The following is a 20,100-nucleotide window of genomic DNA, read 5'->3' on the forward strand; positions in this document are numbered from 1 at the left end:
TACGTGTGCGATATCCTGTCGAAGGCCTTCTCCTGGTCCAAGCTGACCAGGCAGGCATCCACCCTTCTGTCCTGCATGTAGGCGATGGTATCTCTCAGCAGCACCAGGCTGTCTGAGATTTTCCTGCCAGGTACAGCACAGGTTTGGTCCGGGTGGATCACCTGTCCCAGAGCAGACTTGACCCGGTTGGCGATGGTCTTAGACAGGATCTTGTAGTCTACATTCAACAATGTGATGGTCTCCAATTCCTTATATCATTCATCTCCCCCTTCTGCTTGTAGATTAGGGTGATGCTGCCTTTCCTCATAGAGTCTGACATGCTGCCGGCTAGAAGTATGTCGTTGTACACTTCCAGCAGGTCCGGGCCCACCCAGTCCCACAGAGCCGAGTACAACTCTGCCGGTAAGCCATCGCCTCCGGGAGTTTTACTCGAGTCAAAGGAACGGATAGAGCCAGTCAGCTCCTCCAGGGTCAGTGGTTGGTCCAGACTCTCCCACTTGCTGTCATCCAAGACTTCCGTGATGGAGGACAGGAAGTCTTGGGAGGCGGTGCTGTCTGGTCTTTATGTCGTACAGATCCTTATAAAAGGATCTGCAGATCTTCAGCATGTCTGTCTGCAAGGATGTTACCGAGCCGTCCTCCTCCCTAAGGCTGTTGATCACAGAGCTCCCCCTGTGAACCTTATGGAAGAAGAAACATGAGCACGTTTCATCCTGCTCAACATGGCGGACCCTGGACCGGAAGATGATCTTGGAGGATTCAGAGGTAAAGAGCCGAGCTTGCCGGCCCTTCAAGATTCAAGATTCAAGATTCAAGATATCTTTATTTGTCATCCTTTTGGACGAAATTTACTCTCAGTTCCTCCCTCACATCCACCCCTCTCTTCTGCAGAAGGAGCAGTTGCTGCAAATCTGTCTGGAGTTGACACAATTCCCTCTCACTCTGTCTTGCTCTCTGAACACCTTTGGAGACGAAGAACTTCTTGATGTTCTCCTTGGTTGCTTCCTACCAGAGTGTCGGGGAGTCAAAGAGGGGCCTCACATTTCTCCAACATGCGTAGTCCCTCTTTAGCTCCTCAACGTTCTCCGGGGTCAACAGCTCCACATTTAACTTCCACCTCCCCCTGCCCGCCTCCCGGTCCCCCTGTAGGTGACAGGTGGCCTGAAGGAGGCAGTGGTCAGAAAAGAACACCGGTGTGAGGTCGGTGTGTCTGACCGTGACGGCCCTCGATGTGAAGAGGAAGTCTATCCGGGACTGGGCTGAACCGTTCGGTCCTGACCAGGTGAACCGCGGCTGGGCTCCGCCTGCAGGGTCGCTGAAGGTGTCGCGCAGCTTTGCATCTTTGACTGTTTCCACCAGGAGTTTGGAGGTGCCGTCCAGTCTGTGGTTGGCACTGCCGGATCGTCCAGCCGCATCAATGATGCAGTTGAAGTCACCGGCCAGAACGAGTGGTCTAGACGTGGCCAGCAGCGGTGGGAGCTGCTGGAGGACGGCCAACCGCTCGCTCCGCATGGGTGAGGCATACACATTAATCAACCGGAGCGGAGAACCGCAGTACATAACATCCTAGGCAAAACTGCGCCGTTTGCTGTGCTGTGCTTTGCCGTCCTGGTTCTGGTTGATTACTACGCAAACACCCCTCATAAGTGGTTATCTCGCACAGGTCGGAGTGAGTAGGTTTGCAGTGATTAAATTTTGAAAGTGGGCCTTTTTGACCAAGTTGAGGAGATCTAGTTGCTCAATCCTCTTTTCAAACATTGGGGAGCAGCACGCGTGTGTGTTGGGTGGTAACATATTCCATTCCCTTATCGTCCACCTTGGGTAACTAAAAGGAATATTGGTAGCAAAATTTATTGAAATTTAGCAAGTTGATGATGTAGGGACCGGTAATTTTGTCTTGTTTGGTGGCAGTTGGTGCTCTGGCGACTGACCGCCAAAGATACTAGAGGAGCAAGAAGGACCACTCTGTTGAAATCGCGTACACTGAAGTGTAGTACGCAAAGAAAGGAGTGGAACGTCCACCATTTTAGTATGCAAAACCCACCGTTCGCTCTCGCCATGCCTCTCGCAGTTTGAGAACATAGGGGAAATGAATAAATAGATAAATAAGTAAATAAATAAATGAACAGAGAAAAGAGACAGAGGGTGAGGTGACCTTCAGTGGTTGAAGGCAGTAATGAACAGGTGAGACTTCAGCGATGTTTTGAATGTGGTGAGTGTGGGGGAATCTCTAACGGTTTGGGGTAGTGAGTTCCATAGGGTGGGAGCAGCGATGGAGAAAGCCCTGTACCCCCAGGATCTGAGTTTAGTCCGGATGTGGGGGGATAGGAGATTGGCAGCGGCAGAGCGGAGGGTATGTGTGATACCATAAAAATGCAGAAAATATCTAATCTATCAATTCACAGATTTTTGTTATTTTTCTTTTAAATGTTTCTCCAAGTTTCTGCCTACTAAAATGGCGCCATGACATACTACGGTTTTTAGGGTTGAGTGGTCTATCTTGCTCCTCTATTATCTTTGCTAACGACCAAAGGCACTAGAGGAGCAAAATGTACCATTCCTGTGAAATCGTCTATACTGAAGTGTAGTACGCAAAGGAGCGGAACGTCTATCATTTTAGTAGGAAAAACCCGCTGTCCACTCTGCCTATCGCAGTGTAATCAGTGTTGTGGGGGAACGGTATTGATGATACCATTAAAATGCAGAAAATATCTCATCTATCAACTCACAATTTTTTGTTATTTTTTTTAAAAAATGTTTTCCCTCTGCTTAATTTCTCTGATTTCATTATTTCTTACTATTTCTGCCCATTTCCCTCTCATCCTTCCTCCCTACCCCTTCTTTTGTGAAGTTTCCCTTGTATTGCTCAAACACAAACACTGCCTAGTCTAGCACACAGAATCTGCTTACTAAAATGGCTGAAATGTAACCATGACCTACCACTGTTTTTAGAGTTGAGTGGTCTATCTTGCTCCTCTAGTAAATTTGTGACTGGCTGACGGTGGTGAAGGCGTGCTTTGCCAGTCCACGTGGGGAGAGGGAAACCCAGTGCACCTCCCTCCTGGCCCAGGAGTCCTGGCCCAGTGTACGACCAGACCTCGAGGAGGTCACAGCCTCAGAATTAATGGACATTCCTTTAGGAAGGAGATGAGGAGAAATGTCTTTAGTCAGAGGGTGGTGAATCTGCAGAATTCTTTGACGAGCTGACCAGGGAGTTGCTTTTTCTGCTTTCTACTGCACAACCGCCAACAGCTGGGCTATCTCGTGCAAGTTTTGCTTGCGTGGGTACTGGTTGCAAAAGAGTTATCTCGATTTTTATATGGGCAAGTTTGGTGAGATGATCCATGTCCAAGTTGTCGAGCTGTGACTTAAAGAGTGACAAGGTTGATGCACATCTGGTGGTGTCGGGAAGGATGTTCCACTCTGGGATAGTCCATGGATATAGTGACTGGAGATAGCTATTTTTGTTTGCTATAATTCTAGTGTAAATGAAGTGGCCTGAGGACTATCTTGTAAATTTCTGGGTATTGGATTGAATGAAGTGAGATATGTTTGTTACTGGGGATGCCATGTCTCTTTGTAGACAGTACATAAGGCTGTGCAGGCCAAGTCAGTGGATATTTTTAAGGCAGAAAGAGACAGATAGATTCTTGATTAATACAGGTATCAGAGGTTATGGAGAGAAGGCAGGAGAATAGGTTTAGGAGGGAGAGATAGATCAGCCATGATTGAATGTCGGAGTAGACTTGATGGGTCGAATGGCCTAATTCTGCTCTTATCACTTGTGACCTAAAGATAGAACATTCGAGGGTTGCTGTTAACTAGTGAGAAATCGCTATTCAGAGAATCGGGGTATTCTTCTATGTAAAGTGTGGAAGGTTGACCTGCAGATACAGCAAGTAATTAGAAAGGTTAGACCAAAACTAAAATGTTATATGTCTAATTTCCAAACCCAGAAAGGATGTGTAGGGAGGAACTGCAGATGCTGGTTTAAACCAAAGATAGACACAAAAGGCTGAAGTAATTCATCGGGTCAGGCAGCATCTCTGTGGAAAAGGAATTGGTGACGTTTCGGGGTGAGACCGTTCTTCAGACTGAGAGCTAAGAGAAAGGGGAACAAGAGATATAGATGGAACTTAAGAGAAATGATATGCAAAAAGTAACGACAATCAAGGAAATGTGCGACACACTATAGGCTATTGTTGGCTGATTGACAGGTGGTACATGCCTTAGCATCAGTGCTCTAATGGTTCTCAAGCCCAGGAGAGGTTTTGGACTTGGTGGTAGGGTTGGGGACAGAGCAGTAGTTAATTGTCCAATGAGCTGTATGAATCGGTTAAACAGGTATCCATTATCGGCCACCAGAATGAAAAGTTATTTCTTTGAAACATTCTGAAAGAAACTGAAAGAGCAGATGTTGTTCGGCTCGAAGGGCCGAATGGCCTCCTCCTGCACCTATTGTCTATTGTCTATTGATGGAGTATTTTCCCATGAATAGAGAATTGAAAACTAGGGCAGAATTTCAGGATAAGGGGCCCATAATGATGAGAAATTCATTTACTTGCCAATCTTTGGAGTTTCCCCCCCCTAGAGTTTTAGGAAGCTCAGATGTTGAGCAGAGAGAAGGCTGAAATCAATGTATGCTGATAGCAAGAAACAAAAGATAGTCAGGTAAAGAAAAATGGCTTTGAAAAACAGTAAAGACTTGCATACTGCGAGTATGATATACGTTTGCTTTTTGCAGCCATTGAAGTACCATTTTACAGGAGGAAATATTCAGTTGAAAATGGGTGAAATGAGGATTAATATAAATGACTAAAATGTTTGATTTCACAATATGTATGGAATAGTTATGATTGTATTGATTAATTTTAATAAATTCATTTAGATGAAGTAGTCCAAAATAATGAACATGCTATCTTACCTCCATTAACAGGCCATTTTACTTGATTCAACAAAAGAAGCTCTCTATTCTCTTCTCAGGGGAGTACTTTGATCTTCCTGAAGTACAATTTCTTTATATCAGTGAGACCCTGTCCAATAGGTTTATTTGTCAAGGTCAACTAATTGCAGACTCAAAGACAGAATTCATCTGCCCACTGAAACTGCCATTCATCCAGTCTCTCGAATGGGTAAAATTAATAGAATTATCACAGCAGCAGTTTGATAACTCTAGAATGTTAAACTATTCTTTGTTGTCTCCATTGTCTCCACCATTCTACATTCTGATCATGTGCATTAATGTTTACATTATCTGTTGTGAATAAGACAACTAGATCACTTAATAAAAGAGAAAAATGTTACTTCAGAACCCGTGTTGACCTTACTTTGGCTGTCTGCCTTTGACTGTCCAAGTCCGCTTCATGCCATTGCGAAATTGATTTTTCTGAAAGCTCTTATTTTTATTTATGCATTTTTAGGGATTCTGCATTACTGGTATAGTCAGTGAACCGTTGTGTAGGAAAATAACTGCAGATGCTGGTACAAATCGAAGGTATCACAAAAAGCTGGAGTAACTCAGCGGGTCAGGCAGCATCTCGGGAGAGAAGGAATGGGTGCGTTTCGGGTCAGTGGATAGTTATTTCTTAGGCGCCCTGTTCTTACTGTCGTCTTCAATTCTTCTTGCTTAAAATTGGTCCGACAGAGACTAATGTAAACTTAAATAAATGAGTTAAGATGGACAGAAGCAATCAATTGTTTGTAGCTATCTGGTGTGAAGTTGTTATTAAAATGTTCCCAGGCATGTGGGATATTTCAAAACTTTGAGAGAATTCTGTGTCACTCATTTCATTGTTAAATTGTACATTATAGTTTGCACAAAGACAAAGGCAAAGACAGACCCAAGGGCTCTACTTTGCACCAGCACAAAGCATGTACAGCTGTCTTAAGATTAACTTTGGCTGGTCAAATCGATTACAATTTTAAAATATAGAAAAATATACCCTAAACGTATAGTCACTTTAAGCAACATCATCCAGAATTGCAATTTGTGGGATAGGAGGAACCTAACTTTTCTTATCTCTGATGGATCTATAAATAAATTATGTGTTTTTCTGCTGCTAATTATGCAGTCGTAAAGAGTTGTTCATTTTGCTTTCAATTAAATAAAAGCCAATTTTGATATAACCATTTTTTTCTTAAAAGGCTTATAATCCATCACTCTTGTAACGATACATGATAATCCAAATCATTCTGTTTAATGAGAGTTGAAAGTGCAAACTAGCACAAGCCTTTGGTGGTTGCTGTTCAAATTCAATGGCAGCTTCTCAGATGACTGCATTACAATGCATCACCACACTGGCTTTTATTGTATTGGATTACTTTTGTAATGTCAACCAGCACAAAAATTTAATGAAGGGAAGACTCAACCAAGTGCGAAAGACATAAATAGCCAAGGTTTCTGGGAACAATTTTCCAGGCTAATGTGAATCATTTGATGGAAAATGTAACAGTAAGCCCAACGATAATATGCATTAAAAAAAGATTGATTATTATTTTGAAATGAGGATGAGTAAATAGGAAAGGCTTGTGGTGTTCCCAGCAGTGAACTCGTTCTCTAATGACCTCGGCTCTTTGTGGTGCTCCAGCTGCCCTGCATTGTAAATGACCTGCAATTCCACCCTGAAACAGTGCATCTTCTATTTCCTGCCGACCTGATGGAGAAAAAGCAGGTAATCAACGGGGACTTGAAAAACTGGCGAAATTGACAATGATGGGAAAATAGGACGAGGAATGAGGTCAGGCAGTGTTTGAACCGGGGATAGAATATAAGCATATAAAATCTGAAATAATCGACATTGAATGGAAAATAGGAACGGACGGGAGGTCAGGTAGCTGTAGGGAAAATTGTTGAGACGAACCGAGAACTTAGAAAACTGGGAAAAAAGTTCAGAGGAAATAAAAACATACGAGGAAGTACAGTTTAAAAGATGAAATCAGGTGAAAATTAAGAAAGTAAGGAATAAATACAAAGCAAGGAGACCAAGCAACAGGGGAAGTACACAAGAAATCGTGTAAAATAAAACTGGAATCCATCATGCCAACTACACAAAGTATATACTATACTTTAATGTTTCAGAATGATTATTAACATATTAATCTCTGGAAGAAAATGTGTGGTGGTTATAGATGAAAGGCATGGTATTTTCAATTCCTGATTTTAGCCACTGAAAATAATAAAGTTGTGAAAGTTAATGTTAATTAGAAAAGATATTAATATCTACAGGCTGCAACATGCTGGACAGGTTGGCTGCTCCCTGACTTTTGTCATATGGTATATAATGGTTATTTTGCTACTTAATTTCCAAGATTGTTGAAAACATTCTTAAATGTGTTTATTGTCCAGTGAAGTTTCTCTTTCTCCAATTATGTCTACTTTTTGAATCCGACAATGGATTGTCAGATTGAATGTGTCCTCAGTGTTCCCAAGTGACTTGCTTTTGGATCATTTTAACTACAGTATGTTACAAACAAAGCTTAAGATTTCTGCGTTAAAATGCCTGGTTTTTTTAAGGGCGTGCAGCGTAGGTTTACTAGGTTAATTCCCGGAATGGCGGGACTGTCATATGTTGAAAGACTGGAGCGACTAGGTTTGTATACACTGGAATTTATAAGGATGAGAGGGGATCTTATCGAAACGTATAAGATTATTAAGGGGTTGGACACGTTAGAGGCAGGAAACATGTTCCCAATGTTGGGGGAGTCCAGAACCAGGGGCCACAATTTAAGAATAAGGGGTAGGCCATTTAGAACATAGATGAGGAAAAACTTTTTTAGTCAGTGAGTTGTGAATCTGTGTAATTCTGCCTCAGAGGGCAGTGGAGGCCAATTCTCTGAATACATTCAAGAGAGAGCTGGATAGAGCTCTTAAGGATAGCGGAGTCAGGGGGTATGGGGAGAAAGCAGGAACGGGGTACTGATTGAGAATGATCAGCCATGATCACATTGAATGGCGGTGCTGGCTCAAAGGGCCGAATGGCCTACTCCTGCACCTACTGTCTATTGTCTAAATGCACCAAGTGCAAAATGCGAATAATAGATGAAACATAAAAGGTCAATTGAAATCTAGAGGCTCATGATCTCCATCCTTAATACCGCTGTGATGCATTTAAGACTCTGCTACCAGTATCGGTTACAAACAGCGAGTATTAAATTGGTTTGCTTTTCTGCTGAATACACAAGTCATTAAATTTAGAAACGTGCCCAATACAAAGAGGTAAAGGAATGCCATTGCACCGCTAAATTGGTCTAAAATCAAGTAGGTTACATTAATTGTATTGATAAATTGACAGCATATCTATTGTCAATGATTTTGTTTCGACTCTGTTACACATAATTGTAAGATGTAGCTTAAATAAATAGTTAAATATTTCAAACATATGGTTATTTTAAAATGTTTCTGACATGCCCCAGTGTTTTAATATCATTGCCATAAAGAACTGCTTTGTAAAGATTATTAAAGTAAATGCAACACATTAATGTGACGTGGGGTTAAGAAGCAATGGTCAGTTAAGACAGAAAACAAAGTCAGCTGTAAAGAATGTGCTGGAACGGAATTATGTTTAAAGCTTTCAGACTGTGAAGGCCAAGGGTATTAATATAGTGTCTGAAGCGGATAAACCACTTGCGATAGAATGAGCATATAAAACCTGAAGAAGTCATGGTCTTTAAAATAAAACAATTAGATTAGGGGGAGAATGATGATTAAAAGAATGGGAAGAGCAAAGGATTGAACAATATAGAAGACTACTTACTGAAATAAATATTTAGAGAGGGAACTTGCTCAGTCTTTGAGTGAGCAAACCAGAAATTACTCAATCTGCAGAAGAAATATAAGGCTAATAATAAAACGTAAATGTACGACCAAAATGACAAAAAAATGAGATGCTGCAGGAAACTTAGTTGAAGTTTAAAAGCAGTGATGAAAAAACTGTACCTAAGAATGGAATAGGAATGATGGAGAATAAATGCAACCAGAGAACCTGCAGTTAGTAGGATTCAACAGTTAGCAGGACACAACTGGAAGATAAAAGACCACATTTACAGCATGAGTCTGAGGTTTCAAGGAACTGATTGTGATTTTCCACTTTGTTGATTATTGGTTATCTGGGCTGGATGCAACCTACTGAATGAATCTGTTGCGTTTATAACCTATACCTTTTAAGATTTCTAGCATCTCTCTATATTTTTTATTTTCAAAACTGTTTCTATTGCGGTCATCGAGGACAATGAATGAATGAATGAATAAGTTTATTGGCCAAGTATGTGCATATACAAGGAATGTGCTTTGGTGCTCTGCTCACAAATGACAACACAAACATACAGTTAACAATTAAGAATAAAGCATAAACACATCAAAACAATAAGGATACAACATTACGGTCTAAACATGTGGGTGAAAATAAACCAGAGCAAAAATAAACTACAGACTTTGGTTATTGAGTAGAACTATCACGCGTGGAAAAAAAGTTGTTTTTATGTCTGGCTGTGGCTGCTTTGACAGTCTGGAGTCGCCTTCCAGAGGGAAGTGCTTCAAAGAGTTTGTGGCCAGGGTGAGAGGGGTCAGAGATGATCTTGCCTGCTTGCTACCTGACCCTTGCAGTGTACAGTTTGTCAATGGGGGAAGGTTGCAGCCAACAACCTTCTCAGCTGTGCAAACGGCTGTTGCACCCTCTGGATGTCGTGCTTGGTGGCTGAGTCAAACCAGACCATGATGGAGAAGGTGGGGACGGACTCAATGATAGCAGTATAGAATTAGACCTTCATTGCCTGTGGCCTGTGTCCTGCAAGTGTCCTGCATTGGATTGAATTGGGAATCTTGAAAGTAAGAAAGTTTACAGTTTGCAAGACCGACCATACTCACCACTACAATGCTGTTTCACCTTTGGTCCTCCAGTCTTAATGCTCACAGGTACATGCTCACATGTACCTACGTGTACTCTTAACAAAAGACATCCACTCTCATTGTAAGCAGCTGTGCCTGGACTTGACATGAACTCCTCCCTCTCGGCTGTGTGTAGAGTTGAGCTGGGAATCTATTGGTGCGACCCCAGCAATGAATTATCGCATGTGATTCAATGTGGAGCCTTGGTGTTAGATGGGCTGGGGCATAGGGTACGGACACTTATCGCTGAGATGTGGGGCTCAGGGCAGCACCCTGAACATCACAGAGAGTATGGGTCATGCTGTGGACTGGTAGTACCGGCTCTATGTGCTGATAGACCACCGGGTGGCGCCACGTTGGCAGCCACGCCAACAGTCTGTCTGTCTTTTTGTCTTTCTTTTTGTTATTCTTAGTGTGTTTTAAAAGTTTGTGTTAATGTTCTCTGGTTTGTTTTACGTGGAGGAGGGGGAGGGGGAGGGGGAACCTTTTTTTAAATCTCTTATGCGGAAGGTTTCGACAAGCCCAGTTAGATCGCCCGGCACGGGGGAGCTGAGAATCCCCCCCCCCCCCCACCGGTGCAGGAGCTTCATCGCCCCGACCCGGAGGGCCTGACCGCCGGCTACAGGAGTAAGATCGTCCCGTCAACAGAAGGCTCGAGGCCCCCAACCACGGGAGAACAAAGAAGGGAAGAGATTAAACTTTTTTCCCCCTTCCATCACAGTGAGAAATGTGGAGGAGTCACTGTGGTGGATGTTCATGTTAAAAAAAATTTTAATGTGTTCTGTTGCTTTTTATTGGTAAATGACTGTATGGCAAATTAAATTCCTCGTATGTTGCAAAACATACTTGGCTAATAAAGTATAATTATGATTAGGATTAGGATTGATCCAACAGCCTAAATTCATCACCTTCTATAGGATGTGATGGGGGGTTCTGTCAACCCCTTTCTTGGTTTGGCTGAAAAGTTCTCACAAACCCAGGAATCTCTCCATGGTAACAAAGGCAGTAACATCCATTTCCAGCACAGCAGGAGGGTGTGATGGAGCCCACACCAGGTCTCAGTGCAGTCAGTAAAAACTCAACACAAAATGCTGCATGACATCCTTTCGCACTTACATTCCTGGGAAAACATAGGTTTCAAACGTCTTTTATTAAGGTACCAGGTGACGAGGAAAGGGTACAGAGGAGGTGACGAGGAAAGGGTACCAATTAAGGTACAGTGATATGCGAATTTCCTGTGCTAATAGCAATAGACCGATGTAGATAGGGAAAAGTAAAATCAAAATGTGTGTTTGGTGATTAGCATTTTAGAAACTAATCATTGTTTACAGGAGCAATCAGGTTTATTGCTGTAGGTGAAATACATAACACGAGCTTTGAAATTATTCTTTGAGGATAATGAAGAAACATTTGGTTTGGGAGTGGAGCATGCAGGCAATTCCCTGTTGCTTGTGTTTACCTAATGTAGAAATTCTATAATTTAAACTCCACAGTGCCTTGTTGGTACAAGTGCTGCACGAGGGAGAAACTATTCCACTTCTCGAGCTGCTACGTTTGCCTTAATCAGAGCCATCATATGAGATAGGAAGTTCTGCCACGTTGTAGGGAGAGGATCACAAACCCATATCGTTTTGTTCTATATTGCAGCACAAACTAAGAGAGGAACATGAAGCTAAGCGGCTGCAGTTAGACCGCAGACATGAATATATTTTTGAGATGGTGGCAACCTGTGTCCCTTTGGAAAAGTCTGACATTGAAGATACAGTATTGGAAGGATCTCAAGTAAGTACTGCACTATTTTTCTGTACATAATCTTACTTAGATAGATTTAGTTCTCAAAACTATGTAGCATCCATTAAAGCTTTGCCCTCTAGTGATTGATTTTTTCCCATCTTGAGAAAAATATTCTGATTGTCAACCTTATCTACGCCTCTCAGAATTTTATATGCTTCTATCAGGTCTCTCTGCAACATCCAGCATTCTAGAGAAAACAATCCAAATCTATCCAACCTCATCCTGCAGCTAATATCCATTAATGCAGACATCATTTTGGTAAATCTCCTCTGTACCCTTTCCTCGTCACCTGTCCATGTTCTGAGATTCTGCTTGACCCACTGAGCTACTCCAGCACTCTGTGTCTGCTCTTCTATTCTCTTATTTTGACTAAAATTAGTTTAGATTTGTCTGGTCATTGTTACTGGTGGGCATGAATCCACAAGTGATCTCCTGATCTACTAGCACCATCCTACACACAAGCAACAATTTACAATTTTTATCAAAGCCAATTAACCTACAAGCCTGTACGTCTGTGGAGTGTGCGAGGAAACCGGAGCGCCCGGAGAAAACCCATGCAGTTACTTAGAGAACGTACAAACACCATACAGACAGAACCGATAGTCAGGATCGAACTCTGGCCTGGTGGCTGTAAGGCAGCAACTCTACCGCTGCGCAACTGGGCCACCCGACTGAAGTACAAGAACAACCAGTTGCTAGTATTTGGGTGCACTAGTTATAAAGATATACTTTTAGTAGGGGATGGGGAAGTTAGGATAGGGATTGTTACTAAATGCAGATTAATGTGTATTTACAGAGATTAGATGCAACTGTCCTTTGCCATCCTATTGCCAAGATAAGGTTTGTAGGAAAGAAAACTGCAGATGGTGGTTTAAATCGAAGGTAGACACAAAATGTTGGAGTAACTCAGCAGTTCAGGCAGCATCTCTGGAGAGAAGGAATGTGTGACGTTTCGGGTCGAGACCCTTCTTCAGACCCAACCCGAATCATCACCCATTCCTTCTCTCCAGAGATGCTATGCTGCCTGACCCGCTGAGTTACTCCAACATTTTGTGTCTGCCAAGATAAGGTTGTTTGATACTCAGATATTGATGATGCATGGTGTGAATGGTTAGAGAGAAGAGAAAACAGGGAGTATCATTAAGGGCAAAAATAACAATACTGATCACAAAGTAAATGTTCATCTTTTTCAGCTGGAACAGATTGATAATTTTTTCATTGTTGATGGCAGGCAAAGCCTTCTGTTCTTCTACCAAGATGTCGACCATCCAGAACCAGGTTGTACTTTATTTACATGTGCAGACACTTGCACAACCTCACAAACTGATGTGTTCAAGCGAGAGTTAGATCTTGCTCTTAGGGCTAATGGCATCAGGGGGTATGGGGAGAAAGCCTGAAGAAGGGTCTCGACCCGAGATGTCACCCATTCTTTCTCTCCAGAGATGCTGCCTGACCTGCTGAGTTATTCCAACATTTTGTGTCTACCCAGTATTTCTAGTATTTTCTGTTTCGTTGGAAAAGTAATTAAAAAAAACACAGGAATATCAAAAATTAGCCTAAACATTTTCTTGTATGATGAGTCCTTTAATTCGTTATTAACTTCTTGATAATGCATTAACAGGCACTGTTAATGCATTAAATCTGCTAAATTTAACAAAAATAACTGTATATTATAATAATATAATAATAAACATTTATTTTATATAGCGCTTTTCCAAGTGCTCAAAGACGCTTTACAAAAACAGTCAAGACATAAAAACAAACAAACGAACTGTCCTGACGAATTATTATGGTGAAATAATCATGAGGGATTAGCCACCACTATGAATAGCAAACTAATTTTAATGAAGATTTGTGATATACTGAGTTTACAATATTATTTTATTTCATTATGTAGTTGCTCTTGAGCCAAGTGGACCCAATGCAGGATTTCCAAGCTGCAAAATGAAGAAGCTGTTTCTTACCGATGGGAAACATGCTGGGTTGACTGGAATTTGTCTTGCCTTCCTTCGAGGGAATGCCAGCAGAGCTGTCACGTATGAAAACATACACAGGGCAAGTTGCTTAAGATATTTCCAAGCATGCAATTATTGCCACATGTTTGATTCAGCAACATGATGCACTGATGAGCCAAAACATTCTGTCATCATGGGCACTCTGACCGGTCTGGGGCTACGCATCCCCATATGCAGCAGGGTGCGATGCACTGTGTATTGTGACACATTCCTCCCGTGACCACCGTTAAAATTTTCTGTGATTTGTGCCACAGTTGACCTTCTGTCGGTTCGGGCCAGGCGGGATCGCCTTCGTTGTCCTCGCGCATCGATGAGCCTTGGGCGCCCAACACCCTGTCGCTGGTTTGTCCCTCCTCAGACCACTGTCAGTACTCACCACTGCTGACCCGGAGCACCCCACTAGCCTTGCTGTTTCAGAGATGCCCTGACCCAGTCGTCTGGCCATAACAATTTGGCCCTTGTCAAAGTCGCTCAGGTCTTTACTCCTGCCCATTTCTCCTGCATCCAACACATCAACTTCAAGAACTGACTGTTCACTTGCTGCCTAATATAACCCACCCCTTGACAGGTGCCATTGTAACAAGATAATCAATGTTATTCACTTCACCTGTCAGTGGTCATAATGTTTTGACTCATCGGTGTACATTAGGATATTATGTGTTTTGGATGAATCTGTGGGATGATACTGTACCTATCTATATGCTGCCTTTAGCCTTTTAGATAATAAGTGTTGAGAAATTAGCACAGTGCATGCTGGTGTGCCCATTATGGAGATGGTGGATGCTAAGGCAAATAAGTGAAACGCTGATAAAGAGAATTTCTTTGGCTTGTTTGGGGTCATGGTTTCTGAGTCTTGACAGAGCTACATCCACCCAACCCAGTTGGCATCTCTAGTTTGTGTCTTCTGAGCAGTAGACAAGTCTGGCAGGGTTAAGGGACAAGGCACTTGTTCCAAATATATTTAACTCCTAATTTTCTTTACTAGCTACGTGGGTTTTGTATGTTTAGATGAATTCTTGATCATTCATGACCCCAGGATATCAATGATGTGGGTGATGATGCTATCATTAAACAGCATGGGGAGATGCTTAGATTTCATCTTGTTGGAGGTGGTGCCAATGTTACCGGGTAACATTCCACCGGGTGGCGCCATCAGTGATGGCAGCCTTGCCAATGGTCTGTCTGTCTTTTCTTCTTTTTTGTTATTTTTAGTGTGTTTTAAAATGTTTGTGTTAATGTTCTCTAGTGGGGGTGGGGGAGGGGGTATGGGGAAACTTTTTTTCAATCTCTTACTTTGCCCGAGATGCGATTGTTTTCCGGATCGTATCTCCGGTCGCTCTGTGGCCTAACATCATGGAGCTGGTGGCCTTGCTTGAGACTGACTTTGAGCCCCACCACGGGGCCGTGGACTTGCCATCGGAGCCTGCGATCCCTTGCCTGGGACCGACGCTCCAACCGCGGCCTGCGGATTCCAACATCGAGGAGCTCGCATTCTAGGGGAGAGACTAATGTCGGGAAGCTCCAAAGTCGCAAGAGGTTCGACCAGCCCCGACCCAGGGTCTGATCACCCGGCACGGGGGAGCTGAGATCCCCCCAATGAGGGAGCTTGATCGACCCGACGCGGTGGGCTCAACCTCCGGCTACGGGAACAATGATCATCCTGTAAACGGAAGGCTCGAGGCCCCCGACCGCGGGAGAACAAAGGGAAGAGATTAAACTTTTTTTTTCACCTCCCAGCACAGTGAGGAATGTGGAGGAGTCACTGTGGTGGATGTTCATGTTAAAATGTATTTTGTGTGTCTTGTTGCTTTTTATTGGTATGACTGTATGGCAAATCAAATTCCTCGTATGTTGCAAAACATACTTGGCTAATAAAGTATGATTATGAAGTAGGATTATGATGATGATTCCCATCCACCTGTAAGTTTATTGTTGCCTAGGTCTAGCTGCTTGAGTGTATGGAGTCTTTACTGAGTCTTTAAATATTTTTAAGGTTAGGATAGATGGATTCTTGTTTCAAAGGGTGAGAGGTGATTGGAGGTAGGTGGCAATGCAGAGTTGAAGATAATGATCAAATGAGGCATGATCTTATTGTAGAGTGCAGCAGGATTGCAGGAGAAAGCAGCAGATTTCTATTCTTAATTTGTATGTTTGTATGCAAGAGGCAAAAGATTATGTGCTAGGGTAAAAAATCATGTTTTTTACTTCTGCATTCTTCATTTTTTTAGGAAGTAAGTTTTAATGTTTTGGATGCTGAAGGACTTGGGCTCTTGAAATCTGTTGAACATCTGTTAGGCGATGCTTTTATACCTGTGCTGAAAAATATGAGCCAAGGATGGGGACTGCTGAGCAGGCCTGAGTTTATGGCTGTTAGACAGGGATTTCTCAATTCTCTGGATGGGTTTGTCAGTGCCCTTTCTGTCGCACAAGGCAATCTCGCCAAGGAGGTGAGTTTACTTTAATTCCTTTCCACTGCTGCAATATTAAAGGAGCATTCCAAATAATACCGCAATCCGATTTGTTACTCTGACAAGTATGCAAGGACAATTTCAATTGTAAGTAGATATCAGGAAATGAAGGGGTGGAGAGATTGGGTCACTGGAGGGTAGGATTGATGGGGAAAAAAAAGATTTAGGGCAGGGCGGCAAGGTAGCCTTGCTGCCTTACAGCGCCAGAGACCCGGGTTCGATCCTGACTACGGGTGCTGTTTGGGCGGAGTTTGTACGTTCTCCCTGTGGGTTTTCTCTGGGTACTCCAGTTTCCTCCCACACTCTAAAGACGTACAGGTTTGTCGGTCGATTTGCTTTGGTTAAATTGTCCTTAGTGTGTAGGTTAGTGCAAGTATAAGGGGTGATCATTGGTCGGTGTGGTCTGGGTGGGCCAAAGGGCCTGTTTCCACGCTGTATCTCTAAAGTTTAAAGTAATGGTCAGGAAGAAACCTGTGCCAGGTTAGAGGGAGGGGTTTGTGAAGGGAGGAGAGTGCAAGTTCAGCACTAATTTCTTCACACAGAAGTTTGATTTTTCATGGAGTGGTTTGCTGGAGGAGATGGTGAGGATACAATTGTTGCCTGATAGGGAACACTGGGCAATGTGCTTTAGCAAAACATGGTTCAGATTTATGCTGAATGACTTCATCCCTGTGTTACCATTAATCATAGAACTTCTCAATTAGCTGATTAATACGATTATACTCATTCTTGCCTACATCTATATGTATATTACTAAAAATCTCATCTTGTATATATAAATGTATGTTCCTGAAATACAGCCAAAACGGTACACGATAGCGCAACAATTTTTGGGGCACCTTACTCACCATTCGCCTGCGATGTGCAATATCAAGTTTCGTTCAAATTGTTGCGCTATCGTGTACCGTTTTGGCTGTATTTCAGGAACATACATATATATATATACAAGTTGAGATCGCAATTTTGATTTAATACTTCTGTGTTACACGGGTCCACGAGTCATCTAGTGGTAAATATTTCTGTCTCACTTGAATATGCTGTATTATTTCTAGTTGGCATTGTTTTTTACTGAACTACTGCTAAATTCATAGGTAACTCTAAAAGAGGTTTGCTTTTCCATATTTTAGGTTCGATTGGAACAATGTGTTTCAGAAGAGCTGAGAAATTTGAAATGGCCATCAGATTTTGGTCTGGCATCACCTGAAACATTGAAGCAAGCTGAGAAAAGTTTGAAAATTTGGATCAAGCAAATCGAACAGGTCATGGATGAGAAATTAAGCATGAGGGCAAATTTAAGCTTCTTTCACACAGGCAGGGGTGAAAATTAACAATTGTTTGCCATCAGCTATATTTCAGATATTTTAAATTGGAATCACCTGGAGATCACTATAATATACTACATCATCAAATGACTCCATATTTTGTCTCTTAAAATATTTTGATGCTTTTGGGGGAATTTTACTTTGGACAGGAAGTTTGTGCAGCACACATGCCACCTCTGCTTTCATCCTCTTTTCTCCTGCCCTGCACAAGAAAAGGTTGTCTCTCGTCCTAGCCTTTCACCGCATAGTCTTCACAATCAATAGATGGTCCTCCATAACTACCACCACCTTCAACCAGATGCCACCACCAGAAGTATCTTAAACTTTCTTCTTTCATTAGGATGGCAAAGGGATTGTTCCCTCCATAACTCCCTGTTTAACTATTCCATCACCACCAACCCCAACTCCCCTTCTGTAACTTCCCATTCAACTGTAGGAGATGCAGCTTTTCCATGTTCTGATGAAAGGTCATTAACTTGAAACCTGAAGTTTTAATTATGCTTCTGTCCCCAAATAGAATCCCTGATCTGCTAAGTATTTCCGGTATTTTCTTTTGGCATTTCAGATTTCCAGCATCTGCAGTTTTTTGCTTTTCCACACTGCACTTCCTCAGGCTGTTCCTCAGGTCTTGCTGAACAGCTGTCCACAGCAAATACCAACAAACTTGGCAGCAAAAATTGCATTCAAATAAAAGGCCCCTGATTTGTATTTCTTTACAAGGCATACTGCACTGTAAGGAGTTTGTACGTTCTCCCCGTGACCTGCGTGGGTTTACTCCGAGATCTTCGGTTTCCTCCCACACTCCAAAGACGTACAGGTATGTAGGTTAATTGGCTGGGTAAATGTAAAAAAATGTTTTTAAAAATTGTCCCTAGTGGGTGTAGGATAGTGTTAATGTACGGGGATCACTGGGCGGCACGGACTTGGAGGGCCGAAAAGGCCTGTTTCCGGCTGTATGTATATGATATGATATGATTATCCATATCAGGCACGAGTGTCTCTCATGCAGGAAAACTATAGCAATAATGCAGCCTCGAAAACAAATGGCCTACTTTTGGATTTTGGTAGCCATAGGGAATTAAATTCCTCTTTTAGCATCTGCTCCTTTATGTGTTGAATAATTGAATTGTATCTAATTGCAGTTGCTCAAAATAATAAGGCAATTTGTTTGGGTATTAGTGTGCTTTGGGAAGATGCCGAACATAATGCAAGGCAAACTCTTATCTGCCTGCATATAATCCCTCCATTCCCTGCATATCCATATGCCTATCCAACTCAAGATAGACACAAAAAGCTGGAGTAACTCAGCGGGACAGGCAGCATCTCTGGAGAGATGGAATGCGTGACGTTTTGGGCCGAGACCAAAAAAAACATATTTCTTCAGGGAAAGGAAAACGAGAGATGTAGAGAGATAAAGAACAATGAATGACAGATGTGCGAAAAAGTAACGATGATAAAGGAAACAGGCCATTGTTTGCTGTTTGTTGGGTGAAAACGAGAAGCTGGTGTGACTTGGGTGGGGGAGGGATGGAGAGAGAGGGAATGCCGGGGTTACTTGAAGTTAGAGAAATCAATATTCATACTAACGGACTGTAAGCTGCCCAAGCGAAATATGAGATGCTGTTCCTCCAATTTGCGTTTAGTCTCACTGACAATGGAGGAGACTGAAGCAAGCTGAGAAAACTCTGACAATGGGGACAGAAAGGTCAGTGTGGGGATGGGAAGGAGAATTAAAGTGTTTAGCAACTGAGAGATTAGGTAGGTCCAGGCGGACTGAGCGAAAGTGTTCAGTGAAACACTCATTCGTATCATTGGGTGGTAAGCTACCCAAGCATAAACTATCCGCCAACCAAAAACCCTCCTCACCTGTATCCACCTATCATGTGCCAGACTTTGTCCCACCCCACTTCTCTTCCATCTTTCTACCCTCCCGTCTACAATCAGACTGAAGAAGAGTCACCTATAGGGTGGCGGGTAGATCTGAAACATCACCCATCCAATGCTCTGCAGCGATGTTGCCTGACTCGCTGAGTTACTCCAGCACTTTGTCTTTTTCTTGTAAACCATCATCTGCAATTCCTTGAGTCTACCTAGTCAACCATGTCTGCTGCGAGCCAACCTGTGGTGAGTGTTGGAATTTCATTCTCTGTGACCAGTGTGAAAGTACCGAGGTTTCTTTACACTTTAATCTTTCAGGTACTGACTGAAAGTGAGCAGGTGCGGAAGGAGGCTGATGATGTTGGACCACGGGCAGAGTTGGAACACTGGAAGCACTGCCTGGCCAGATACAACTGCTTGACTCAGGAGATCCAGCGAGCAGATGTTAAAATCGTACTTGGCATCATCACAGCTGCTAAATCAAAACTGTTGAAGGTCTGAAGAAATATGGTTATTTTTAAAAGCTTTCCTGAACAACCATCTAATATTAATTGAAATATGAATTCCTTGATGAGTTTCCTCCCTGTTCTCCTCAATGAATGATTACTTTTTCTTTATAAGCTTGAAATAATGGTTTGCCCTTCGAGGTGAAACCTTAGTCGGCTAGTACGAAGTTTGTTGCCAAGAATTTCTAGAAAAGGCACCCTTGATTTATAGAATTGATCTATAAGAAGGATACC

The 20,100-nt window shown here is 42.5% G+C and overlaps 1 protein-coding gene across 1 annotated transcript in view; it reads left to right on the forward strand.

Annotated features, from left to right (window-relative positions):
* Window positions 1-9,990: 9,990 nt before the first annotated feature.
* The window catches only part of LOC144594687 (dynein axonemal heavy chain 5-like), a 147,242-nt gene continuing 137,132 nt past the window's right edge, over window positions 9,991-20,100 (forward strand). The window contains exons 1-7 of the mRNA XM_078401529.1: window positions 9,991-10,113; window positions 11,531-11,665; window positions 12,871-12,955; window positions 13,575-13,732; window positions 15,921-16,139; window positions 17,288-17,419; window positions 19,679-19,855. Of these exons, the coding sequence (XP_078257655.1) occupies window positions 9,991-10,113; window positions 11,531-11,665; window positions 12,871-12,955; window positions 13,575-13,732; window positions 15,921-16,139; window positions 17,288-17,419; window positions 19,679-19,855 (1,029 nt within the window). The remainder of the gene's footprint in view (window positions 10,114-11,530; window positions 11,666-12,870; window positions 12,956-13,574; window positions 13,733-15,920; window positions 16,140-17,287; window positions 17,420-19,678; window positions 19,856-20,100) is intronic.

This window comes from Rhinoraja longicauda, chromosome 6 (assembly GCF_053455715.1).
Source record: "Rhinoraja longicauda isolate Sanriku21f chromosome 6, sRhiLon1.1, whole genome shotgun sequence".
Classification (NCBI taxonomy): Eukaryota; Metazoa; Chordata; class Chondrichthyes; order Rajiformes; family Arhynchobatidae; genus Rhinoraja; species Rhinoraja longicauda.